Here is a 12,915-nt window from a genome sequence, read left to right as displayed (position 1 = left end):
TGTATTAATAATTAATAATATATTGTCACAAAATTTAAAGCCATTGGTTTAATTAATTATAGCAATGGGATAATTAAACCAAAACAATTTATCAAATATTTATTTTAAAATATTTTAAGCCGGGGGAGGAGAAGACAGGGTAGGGGAGGTCGAGTCATGCTCTATGACGGAGGTCGAGAGGGAGGAAGGCCAACGGGGGGGGGGGGGGGGGGGGGGGTGCGCACGTTTCATTTGTTTTATTCGCAAAACAGGTCGGAATCCAAATTACCCGATTTTTGCCTGAGAGAATGAATTGACATGATTCACTTGAAGAGTAATTCATTCTACACTAACCCATTTATCTAATGAACTAGCTAATGCGGGGGGAATTCATTCCACTTCATTTTGGATCAACCCCACCTTAAGTCTATATTAAAGTCCTTGGTTGAAAATGTGTATCCTACACAAAAATTAGAAATAGTTTTGTGAATATAAAATTTTAATAAATCTTTAATAGTAGGATATTACATGAAAACTTTTACAAACTTTTCTGGCAATGATCAATTTAATTTTCCAGAAAATGATAGAAAATTATTATTTATGAAATAAACAATCAACTCAAATTTTGAGTTCTGTAATATTGTGAGTGGGAACATCAATTATACATCTTGAATTATGGGATAGATTCAACTACTTAAAATTAGCAGATCTCACATTTCAAGTACAAGAAAATAGGTTACCCTAAACCTAACCAATGCAATAATAATTCACTGGGTCTTTACATGACCAGATTTCAAAATATAAGCTCGATAAAATTGAATTGGTTTTCCAAATAATGAAAAATCATATAAGCAACTCAATATAATAGATGATTTCAAAATCTAAGCCCACAAGTAGTAAGTTGAGATTTGATGAATGATTTTAAAGTGCAAGAGCACAAGTTTAGTATACTTGATCGAGTTCAACCAGAGAATTTCAAAGTAAAGACATGTTGGTACTTGGATTTTTGTAATATAGCCCCCAAATTTCGATGCTATTTAAAAGCCCCTTCAAAATGGCCCAACAAATCAATATTCTAAAATGTATAATATGATTTCAAAGTATTAGAAAATAAATTCTAGCTTAAAAGATTCTATGTAAATACATATTTCAAAATATGAGTAAAAAACTTAATTTTTTTATTAGTTGGCTTTTTAAAAACATAAATCCAACCACCAAATTTGATGTCAAAGTAAAGGTACACTTGGATTGTTGCAGGCTTGGTTGTCTCTCCAATATATCAAGGGGTGCAAGTTTTTTTTCTTTTATATATTCACTATTTTTCATGTAGTTTGACTTAGAACCTTAAAATCTAAGGAGATTTGTAAAATTCGTGTATTTTTTAACTAATAGAGTTTATTAGTGAAATTTCCCGAGCAAGGGTTCTTGGACAATAAATACCAATAAGGGAACATCAATAACAAAAATTCTTTGTATTCATATCTTGTGGTGTGTTATTACTTTCTTGCTTTAATTTTTCTTCCAATATCTCAATTTGCCCCTCATTTGGGAAACCGCATGGGGCAACAAGTGTTTCTATTAGAAGGCAAGAATGATTGTAAATGGGCAAACACAAATAAATCCACAAAAACACATCTACACATCTGTTTCATTTGACCAAGTAAGTCGACCTTGATTTTAAGATAGCGATACAATTAATAATTGGGTTAGGTTCCAGTTAAATTATCAAACTTGACTTCTTGTTGAACACAGACAAATGCCTTTATGTGGCATATGTTCATCTCATCATAGAGTGTTCATGGAAGAACTCTTGGGGGGCTCCATAATTCTTAATCCTTTTTCTTTATTTCATATGAAAATAATATAATTAGAGATAAAACCTACATTCATTTATGTCACTTAATGGTTTATTTTAGAGTTCGGTTTGGTCGTGCTTAAAATTTATAATATATAAAAGAATTCAATCTTAAAAGATGAAAAGGAAGCAGGATTTTATTTATAAAAAAATTATTTACTCATTATATATATAGAAATATCATTATCTTAATTTTATTATTAAATTAATAAAAATAAATTAATAAAATTGAATAATATGGATATATAGAATAATAAATAAATAAATAAATAACATTTTTTAAATTTATTCAATTTAGATTTGATAACAAAAATAAAAATTAGCTTCCTCTTAGTTTATATGGACTTGGGGTCCATTCTCTGACTTTGTATGTTAAAAATAGAGTATTTACACATAATTAATTGCCTCCCTCGGCTGCATCCGTTTGATCCGTTGCTTCCGGCGCCTAAGAGATAATGACCACGTGTCCTAAATATCATCTATTTCTCATCTAACGGCTGTGGAGCAATTTTTTTTCTCAGTTTGAAAAAGCTCACCCAGCTGGGCTAGCGCTCAAGTTCGATTCAGGTTAACGGTATAATTGCCTTTCTTCCATTCTCTCTCCCGACCTTCTTTCCTTTCTCCGGCCATGTCTCTTTTAAACAAATCAGCTGCTCACTGGAAGAAACTAGCAGCTGTGACAGCCATGTTTTTCAAAAGCTTCAATTCCTCCAAATGGTAAGTTACCTCATTCTTGGCTCTCTGTATGTCAGCTCGACGCACTTCATTTTTCGGATTTTCTGGCATTCTCACATCTTTTTGCTGGCGATTGAATACAGCAAAACGGCAGCCAAAATGGCCACATCGAGGATAAAGTTGCTTAGAAACAAGAGGCAGACGCTGGTCATGCAGATGCGTCGTGATGTTGCAATGCTTCTCGTGTCGGGTCAGGAAGCAACGGCTAGAATTCGAGTAAGTTTTTATTCATTTCCCTTTATTGCAGGACCAACTTTTGTTCATTTTAGTTTCTTGTTTATGCTCTATTTCTTCAATGAGATTTGGGCGTTTCGCTTTTTATTTTTTATTTTATATAAAGTTGACCTGTTTTTCATTCCAAAAGACTCATTGATGTGGTTGCATTTTTCAACCCGGAGTGGGAGAGGAGAGAGGGAGACAGAAGGAAGGAGGGTATGTGTGACTATTTTTTCCTCACATTGTTCTTTGCTGGTAGTTTGTTTTCTGGGCTTTGAGAGTGGTCCACCAAATAAAATGCAAAGAGTTAAATGAGCTTTGCATCAGATAAAAACTAGATTCCTCGTCTTTTAATTTTAAATAGGTATTGATCCTTAAATGAGGACATTAAGCCAATCGCTGTGAGTCATCTTGATTCTAGCCCCAAAAATTGTTTTTAATTGCGAAACCCTGCTAATTTTGTTAATGACATTTTACTTTATCTTTTGTTGAGGTTGTCTGCAACTTAGACGGGAGACCTGGTATCTTGTTTAGGGAAACGAAAAATAATCTATAGCTTTGGGGCTAAGGAAACACTATTTCAGCTTAAGGAAAGCAATATAAGAAATGTCTGCTTGCTTAATGTTCTTCCCTTTTATGCAAATCATATGATATTATGGATCGTCTGGAGTACTTCAGGATACTTGATACTTCAGGATGGAAAAGCAATGCAATGTCTGGGTGCATGGTTTAGTCAAAAATAAGGTTTCAATTGTATTGATTTGCTATTCACATCGTCTGGCATAAATAGCCATTTTATAGATCGTAATAATCTACATATGGTAAGATCGATCGTAATTACAGAGATTACATGGATTACAATATCTTCTGTTCAAGGAAAGAATATAATGTTGTACAAGGGAAGAAATCTCAACACTCTCCCTCAAGTTGGTGTATAGATATTATTCATGCCCAACTTGTCGAGACAATTGTTAAAAACTCGGTAAAACACTGCCTTGGTTAGCACATCGGCAAGCTGATCTTGAGACCGAACATGAGGGACTTCAATAATTCTTGCTTCTAGCTTTTCCTTGATAACGTGCCTATCAACCTCAACGTGTTAAGTTCTATCATGTTGGACTAGGTTGTCGTCAATATCACTTGCTATCTTACTATCACAGTATAATTTCATGGGACTTGTCTGCTCAATGTGTAGTTCTTGCATCAGATTCTTGATCCATAATAATTCACATATTGTTTTGTCCATTACCTTGTATTCGGCTTCAGTTGACGATCTAGCCACCACCTCTTGTTTCGTCCATTACCTTGTATTCGGCTTCAACTGACGATCTAGCCACCACCTCTTGTTTCTTACTTCTCCAAGTGACTAAATTTACACCTACAAATGTAAAATATCCAAATGTAGATCGTAGATCCTCTATTGACCCATCCCAATCGGCATCGGTATAACCTTCAATTTGTCGCCTCCTTTTTTAAACAAAATTCTTTTCCTTGGAAGTGATTTCAAGTAGCGCAAAATACGGTTGACGGCATTCATATGTTCTTCACTTAGAGAATGCATAAACAGACTAACCACACTTAGTACATAAGCTAAATCTGGTCTAATATGTGCAATATACATTAACCTCCCAACTAGTCTCTGATAATGTTCCTTGTTAGCAGGGACTTGATTTGAATGTGTTCCTAGTTTCAGATTTTCTTCCATGGGAGTACTGATTGGACTACATGCTATCATTCCAGTTTCCTTCAACAAATCCAAAGCATATTTTCGTTGAGATAGAAAAATTCTTTCATTCGATCTTGACACTTTAATATTAAGAAAGTATTTTAAGTAGCCAAGATCTTTCATTTCAAACTCTCTGGCAAGATGACTTTGCAATGCTTTCTTCTCTTCTGGATCATTCCCAGTTACTATCATATCATCAACATACATAATAAGAGTTGTGATTGCTTCCTTGTTAGATTTCAAGAAGAGAGTATGATCTGAGTTGCTTTGCTTGTATCCAATAGACTTCATAAAATTGGTGAACTTTCCAAACCATGCCCTCAGAGACTGCTCCAAACCATATAGGGACTTCTTCAGTTTACATACTTGTTTGCATACTACATCCAAGAGGTAATTCCATATATACTTCTTCTTGGAGATCTCCGTGCAAAAATGCATTTTTAACATCAAAATGATATAAGGGTCAGTCAAGATTGACAACCAAAGATAGTAGAATTCGAACAGTATTAATCTTGGCTATTGATGCAAATGTCTCCATGTAATCAATCCCGTAGGTTTGAGTATATCCTTTGGCGACAAGCCTTGCTTTGAACCTTTTAATTATGCCATCAGCTTTATATTTAATAGTAAATACCCACCTTCATCCTACTGGTGTCTTTCGTACAGGTAAGTCAACCACTTCCCATGTTGAATTCTTTTGGAGAGACCTCAATTCTTCATTTATAGCTTCTCTCCACTTAGAATCTTTCAAGGCTTCTTGCACACTACTAGGAATAGATATAGCAGATAATTGATTCACAAATACTTTCCTTTCCTTTGACATTCTATGGTAAGACACAAAATTATGCATGGGTACTGAGATTTAGTGTTGAGAAGACATTCATAATTAACTCTAGGTTTTCCTCTTGTGGTTTGATGAGGTAGCACTCTTAGTTGAGTTTCAGAACTTACCTGAAGTTCAGACATGGACTCGAATTCAGAAAGCAATTGATCCATTGGTATATTATGAAGGGGGGAAGTAGTTGGCTGAGATTCTGGTTGCACCACTTCCATCTGGTCTCGATTGTTTCCATCTTGTGAATCATGCTCATTTTGATATTCACTGCTGTAATCTGAATACTCACCACTTGTAATATCCAAGGTGTCCAAATGATGATTAAGGGTCCGCAACTCACTCCTGTTCTCCCCCTTAATTGAAGACTCGAGAGTAGAATAATACATGTTATCTTCGTGAAATACAACATCAAGAGTGACATACAATTTGCGAGGGGGAGGATGATAACAACGATAACCTTTTTTATGTAGAGCATAACCAACAAAGATACACTTGAGAGCTTGGGGTTCCAATTTATTTCTCAATGGCTTATGAAGATGAACAAAGGCTACACACCCAAAAACTCTAGGTGGCAGATTCGGCACAGCAGGTGAACTTACGATTTCATGAAGAACACTCAAAGGGGTCTGAAATTGTAATGCACTCGAGGGTATTCAGTTGATAAGATAAGTTGCAACTGTGATGGCTTCACCCCCAGTAACTAGCTGACATATGAGTTTCAAACAAGGAAACACGAACAACCTCAAGAAGGTGGCGGTTCTTTCGCTCTACAACCCCATTTTGCTGAGGGGGGTATATGGACAAGTAGTTTGATGAGTAATACTATTATCATCTAGATATTCTTTCAAACCTTGATTAACAAATTCTTCACCATTGTCACAACGGAGAGTTTGTATTGTCGAATGGTACTGAGTAGCTATCATTCTGTGAAATTGTTTGAATAATGAACTAACTTCACTTTTTGATTTCATTAAGCAAATCCAAGTCATACGGGTGTGATCATCAATAAAGGAAACAAACCACCATTTATTTCTAAGAGAGGCTATATTTGCTGGACCCCATACATCAGAGTGGATAATCATAAAGGGTGTTGGACTCCTATTCATGCTTATTTGAAATGGAACACGATGACTTTTAGTTAATTCACATACATCACACTTAAATTCTGAAACAGATAATTGAGTAAAGAGTTTTGGAAACAATTTCTTTAAATATCCAAAGGATGAGTGACCCAACTGTTTATGCCATAGCCAAATTTTAGAATCCATAGATTTATTCACGGGGAATGCTTGAGCTAACTGATGAAAACTTTCTAGCATTAGATCAAGGTAATAGAGCTTCCCCCTTCTAGTACCATAACCAATTGTCTCCTGAGTTTGAATGTCCTTAAAAACACAAAGGTTGGGCAAAAAAATTACAATACAATGTAGAGAGAGTTATTTGAGCCACTAATAATAAATTATGTTTGAGAGTTGGAACAACTAATACAAAATCAAGAATCAGATTTTCAGTGAGGGTGATGGATTCTCCAATAACATGAGAAGGAGTACCATTTTCTATATGCTGTTCAGATGGTTTCATAAATTGAATATGATGATTGTCAAAGGTCATGTGATCAGTAGCACCAAAATCAATTATTCACACTATTACTACTAGGAGCAGAAGTGTGAAAAACCTTACCAGATGTAGCAATTAAAGCTAATGCATCCTTAGTCGTGTTGGAGGTAGAAGGTTTTGCTACTGCAATTGAAGCATGATTGGTTGGTTTAGAGTTCCGCGAGGTGTTTTGGTAGGATCCTACCATTCTGGATACCTAATTGGTTCATAGCATCGTGAGTTTTATGCCCAATTTCACCACAGTGAGTACAAATATGCTCTGATTTTGTTGTTCCAATCTCATAGTTGCGATTCTGAGATCCTGATGCCCGATTTTGATCATTGGTAGGATTAGTTGATCGAGCTATTTTAGGCTTTACTCGACGTGCCACCATTGCAGATGACTCAACACGATCAACTTAACCATTTAGTGGTTCTACGAACAGAGTCACGATGTACGTAAGCATAGGCTTTTTCAAGATCCCATATCCGGTCCTTTCTGAGAATCTCGCCCAGGATTTGTTCGAATTCTGCATCCAATTCATTTAAGAAAATGTGTACACGCAATCTCTCAACGGATTTTCTATAGGTGATAAGATCATCAGGATTTTTCATTATAATCTTGTCACGATGATCACATTCTTGGAAAATTTCCACAAGATCACCATAATATGTTTATAGGGGGTGACCAATTTTTTTTTTTTTGTAGATAAAGCTCTCTGATTCAATGATAAAAGTTACGATTCATCTGACCCATCATAGAAAGCTTTGGCCAGAGCATTCCAGATTTCACGTGCGGTGCGTAGTCAAATATAACGTTTCATAATATCCAGTGACATAGAGTTTAACAACTACCCCTTGACCTTTTGATTTTCAGTATACCACTTCGTATAGGAAACATCAGTTTCTTGTGGGAGTGGTGTTTTCCCCATAATATATGCAAGCTTTTCACGTCGTGCAATTTGCATCTCCATGATTTGGGACCATACATTGTAGTTAACTTCCGTACGAATGACGCTGATTGTAAAACTAGAGTTTTTGGATTGAACATGAATAATTGGTGTCGATTCCTTTGACATGATGCAAGAAGATCAACGGTGATCAAAATAAAATAAACTCCCAAAAAACTGGTCTGGTCTGCTTCCTGCCTCTGAGTTGACCCAGTTTGGGTCTCTAATTCTGGTCCGGCCCGAGAACTGGACTGGTCTGTTTCCTACAGCTGGGTTGACCTGGTTTTGGGTCTCTGATTCTGGTCTAGTCCGGGAACTGGTCCAGTCTATTTCTTGCCGCTGGGTCTCTGATTTTGGTCCCGTCTGAGTCCATATCGCTCAGTGGAAAAAATAAAAAACCAATACCTAAGTTAAGAGAAAAAAAATTAAATCACAATCGCACATTCGTCTTCTCTGTCAGGACTGGTGCAGGTTGTTGGAAGGCATAGCGGTGGCTCGGCTGCAGTCTTTGGCGACTTTCGGAAGTTCTGCCGGAGTAGGATGACGGCGGTTCTGTTCATGGCGACGATTGAGAAGAAAGAATAAAGCTATTGTATCTTCTTCTTCTCCGTTGGGACCGTTCATGCGGATTGTTGGAAGGCCGAGCGGTGGCTCGGCTGCAGTCGTCGGCGACTTTCGGAAGTTCCACCGGAGTAGGGTGACGGTGGTGCTGTTCACGGTGACGACAGAGATGAATACGGGAGCACTACTGAACAATGCTGTTCACGGCGACTACAGATGGATACGGAGAGCTGCTGATCTGTTCTTCAGCGACTGGAAGGAGAAGGAGAAGGAGAAGGGTTCTCCCTCTCTACTACCAAGTCAAAAATAAGGTTTCAATTGTATGATTTTCTATTCACATTGTCTGACATAAATAGCCATTTTACAGATCGTAATAATCTACACAGGGTAAGATTGATCGTAATTACAGAGATTACATGGATTATATGGATTGCAATATATTCTGTTCAAGGAAAGAATATATTGTTGTACAAGGGAAGAAATCTCAACAGGTTTGAGTGCAAAATACTGCTGTAATCTCATGGACGGATATATGTGATCTGTGATTCTTCACATTATGTACAATGTTTACTAAATCATTAGGACTTGATGTGCATCAGACAATACAAATCAGATTATAGGGCTTCTGATATTTTGTGTTGTATGTATCTGCTGCTGCTTCAGACTTAGAAAACAACCCAGTTTTACAGCTGATACATTTTGGACTCTTGCATACGGGAAAGCTCATCAGATGTATCTGCTTGTAATATATAGCCGATCTGCTGGTATATTACATGGCGAACTGTTGTGACACATATTCTTCTTTCAGAAACATTAATGGAATTGGGTGAAACCTTAAATGCAAGGGAGATGTTAGGTTTATTCGATAGATGATTTGTTCAGTTGATATTGGAGTTGCTAGTAATCTTACAACTGAAATTTCCTCCTTAGTTTTCTTTTATGTTTTTGAGATCATCAATTATTTCTTATTTACCATGCAAAGCGTTGCTGTCATGATTTATATGGAGATGACTTTACAAATTTCTCAACTGGGAAGAAAATAGAACTCTGGGGTGTCAACTAATGGTTGAATTGAGGAATACTGCTGTTGTATCATAATCAGATTGCAGCCATAAAAACTGGCACTTTTGTACTTGGCATAGATATGAAAGCCTTCCCAAGCATCTATCTCATGGTTGTAGACATTTTTGGTGCATCCTTTTGAAACCTTTTATGATGATGTGAGCTTTTTCTGTCTCCTGAAATTTTATGTCATTACCTAAAATATCGATTAAGATTTGAAAGTAGGGGAATGCTGAAAGCATGTGATGGATGTCTTCTTTAGTTGGTTGTAGGATTTCTACAGCTTACAACTGCTTAAGTCATATAAAATTTGTTTAGAATTACTCGCTGCAATTGAATTGATCCTGAAATATGCCATTGTCTTCTTTTGGTAGGTTGAACATGTGATTCGAGAACAAAACATAATGGCTGCAAACGAGATTATTGAACTTTTTTGTGAACTAATAGTGGCACGGTTGCCAATTATAGCAAAACAGAGGTCAGAGGACCATGGTTTTACCTGAATTTCAAGGGCATTTTCAAGTATCTTTGTCTGACATGGTCTTTCACACAATTCCAGGGCATGCCCAGCTGATCTGAAAGAAGGAATCTCCAGTTTAATCTTTGCTGCTCCTCGATGTTCAGATATCCCTGAACTAGCCCGAATCCGTGACATCTTTGAAAAGAAGTATGGGAAGGATTTTGTAACAGCTGCAACTGAACTGCATCCAGACTGTGGTGTCAATCGAACAGTAGGTCATCATTATTCTTGACTTAGATCTTTTTCAACACTAGTTCAATTAGCCTTTTGGATTTGTCTGTTGTTAAATATTATCTTTTCATAATGACAAACTCCCTAGAGAAAGTGCGAAGGAAGGCTCTGTCTAGGATTGCACTTGGGAATTCATTTGACCGAACTATCTTAACCATGATCCAATAAAAGAAGGATAATACTTTACAGTAATAACTCCTGTATATTGCCCTCTTACAAGATATTGACTCACTGAATCCATATGAAGTTATCACAATGTTTATGCTTAATTTCTGTTAAACTCAATATAGAATAGAAAGTCCACAAGTAATCAAAGCAATTTAAAGATTTGGCATAACTGAAAGAAAAATAATCTTCTCTAACATTATTCTATCAGCAAATAGTTGTGATTGCCATTGATAGTAAGCAAGGAAATGAACTTCTTGTTTGGGACTATTTATTTCCTTTGAAAGCGCTTACTTGTTTTCTTTCGTTGCAGTTGATTGAGAGGCTATCAGTTCGAACACCTACTGGTGAAATGAAGTTGAAATTGTTGAAGGAAATAGCAAAAGAATATAAGGTTGAATGGGATACAACAGAATCAGAGAAGGAGTTACTCATGCCGCCTGATGAAGTTTTGGTACCTTTCCAAAGTCTCATTTTCTCTTTATGTCTAGATTCTTTGATTTTTATGTTATTAGTATTAGTGAATCTCTGGTAATGTTTACCTTCCAAGAAAAAAACTTGGAAAATCTTTTCTTTTTTCATCTAACTGGCAAGCCAATACTTAATGCAGGAAGGACCAAGAACTTTTGTTAGTGCCACCAGCATGCCTGTGAAGACCATATTCTCAAAAGGTTTAGGCCAAAGTGAGCCTAACAACAAGTATGGTCTTTTGTTTTACTCTAATTTATGTCTGCATTTCAGTTTTAGGGACCTTTTTGCAGCTTCAACCCTGGGTACTTTGAAAGGTCATTGATTTTTTGGGGAGTGGTATGGTAGAAAAATTTAGAGAATTCTAGACCAGAAATTAGAATCTTATTGATTTCACAATCCTATCCCTTTGTCAAAGGCCTTCAAAGGGTGCATAATGAATAATACACGTATACTGGATATTTCTATAAATCTTAGCAATAAATCTTTGCCTGCATTTGCCATGTATCCAGAATCTACTGTCGGTCCCAATTTAGGGTAATGTTTCTCAAGCCGATTGTTTCATATTGCTGAGCTGTTTAGTACTTCTGATATAGCAAGGTCTCTCACAGGCTTCTGGTCGTTCATTTTGCATCTACAGAGAAAGCACTGGCTTGCAATTCAAGGACACAGCATCAGCGGCACAAGCTGCTGCAGATTCTGCACAGAAAGCAATTATGGCTGCACAAGCTGCTGCCTATCTGATTCAACAGAACTCTCATATTCCCAATACGGCTAAGAAGGGTGATGCTTTCACCTACCCAGATTCAGTTACTCGAGTCTCTGGCAGAAATGCTCATCTTTTCTCATCAAACAGTACGTCCATTGACACCGGAAACTATCAGACCAAGGACAAGACCTTTGAATCACAGGGTTTTAATCCATCACGGTCTGTGAACAAAGAAAACTTGCACCCAACCAATTCAGATGATAAAAACATTGGCGGGCAGCAGAGAAGCAACGTCTCCAGAGTCCATTCAGATATTAAATTTGATGACTATGATGGTTTGGATTCAGATTCTGATGAAGAGATCGAAATGGAAAGAACTAACGATGACGTTCACCAGCCAATCCAACGGCCTCCTCCCCAAGTGCCTGAAGATAAATCAGCAGATAATGCTGGTTCATTTAAACATTATCTAGGTTCACACGCTCACCCAAGATTGCCTGACTATGACACACTTACAGCAAGATTTGAGTCCCTCAAATATCAGAAGTCTTGAATAAAATGCTGTGGAAGCAGGTACAATACTTCAGGTTATAATTGCCTTTTCTACCTGTTATTCTTTAGATCGATGATTCTTTAAAACTTTCTTGTCAAATTCATTAGATCATATGTGATTAGTATTTTCAGTTGAATTATAAATTTTGTTCATTTTGTTTACTTGCTAAGTGATCTTCTTTTCTTTGAGATCTCCTAATTGTTTGGGGCCTTGCTAGGCAAGAAGGAATGAAGGGAACCTGCGGTTCTCAGTAGTTATATAGAACTTCTCAGCTCTTGTAGGCAAAAAGTTGTTGACAAACGAGAGTGGAGACATAACAGTTATTTCCTACGGCAGTCCATCTTATCATCATTGTTATTTTTGGTCAAAAGTATATAAGAGAAACCTAAAGTTCATCTTTTATTATAGAATTTCCTTGTGAGATTGTTCGAAAAGAGGTATATCCCTCTACAAAGAACTACAATCAAAAGGTACAAAAGATAATAAAAATTATAAAAGCTGAAGAGGTGTAGTAGATTTGATCCTTTAATTCGATCTCCACAAGCAAATAACATTAATTATGTAATATTTATTTATTTGACTAATGACCAGACTTTAACATTGATCACATATGACATCTCAAAAGACTAAATGAAACATAACAATTTTTTTTATAGTTCTAAGTATTATTCCTTGGTCAGCATATTATTTAGAATAGATATGAACATTGGATTATTTCATGGGTTATTTTATAAGGATTATTTTGGTTCGTGTT

General features: G+C 36.4%; 1 protein-coding gene across 3 annotated transcripts; it reads left to right on the top strand.

Moving 5' to 3' along the window:
- The first annotated feature begins 2,462 nt into the window (after window positions 1-2,462).
- LOC137944438 (uncharacterized) lies at window positions 2,463-12,279 on the top strand. 3 transcript variants are annotated; one of them, XM_068790124.1, is made up of 7 exons: window positions 2,463-2,551; window positions 2,653-2,785; window positions 9,890-9,993; window positions 10,075-10,246; window positions 10,745-10,885; window positions 11,042-11,130; window positions 11,540-12,278. In XM_068790124.1, the coding sequence occupies exons 1-7, from the start codon at window positions 2,463-2,465 to the stop codon at window positions 12,159-12,161; spliced, it is 1,350 nt and encodes a 449-aa protein (XP_068646225.1). In that variant the 3' UTR covers window positions 12,162-12,278. The 3 variants fall into 3 exon arrangements, with proteins under 3 accessions (XP_068646225.1, XP_068646226.1, XP_068646227.1); XM_068790125.1 differs by lacking the exons at window positions 2,463-2,551; window positions 2,653-2,785 and adding an exon at window positions 8,377-8,773 and having other exon boundaries at window positions 11,540-12,279; XM_068790126.1 differs by lacking the exons at window positions 2,463-2,551; window positions 2,653-2,785 and adding an exon at window positions 8,377-8,764.
- The last annotated feature ends 636 nt before the right edge of the window (window positions 12,280-12,915 follow it).

This window comes from Aristolochia californica, unplaced genomic scaffold (genome assembly GCF_029961685.1).
Source record: "Aristolochia californica isolate CCGP_79_NKW_82.1479 unplaced genomic scaffold, dmAriCali1.0.hap1 SCAF_11, whole genome shotgun sequence".
Lineage (NCBI taxonomy): Eukaryota > Viridiplantae > Streptophyta > Magnoliopsida > Piperales > Aristolochiaceae > Aristolochia > Aristolochia californica.
This window is presented reverse-complemented; position numbering and strand designations above follow the sequence as displayed.

Coding starts and splice junctions, on each gene's coding strand:
- LOC137944438 (XM_068790124.1), top strand. CDS start 2,463: ATGTCTCTTTTAAACAAATCAGCTGCTCACTGGAAGAAACTAGCAGCT. Junction 2,786..9,889: donor AAGCAACGGCTAGAATTCGA/GTAAGTTTTTAT, acceptor TTCTTTTGGTAG/GTTGAACATGTGATTCGAGA. Junction 11,131..11,539: donor CAAAGTGAGCCTAACAACAA/GTATGGTCTTTT, acceptor TTGCATCTACAG/AGAAAGCACTGGCTTGCAAT.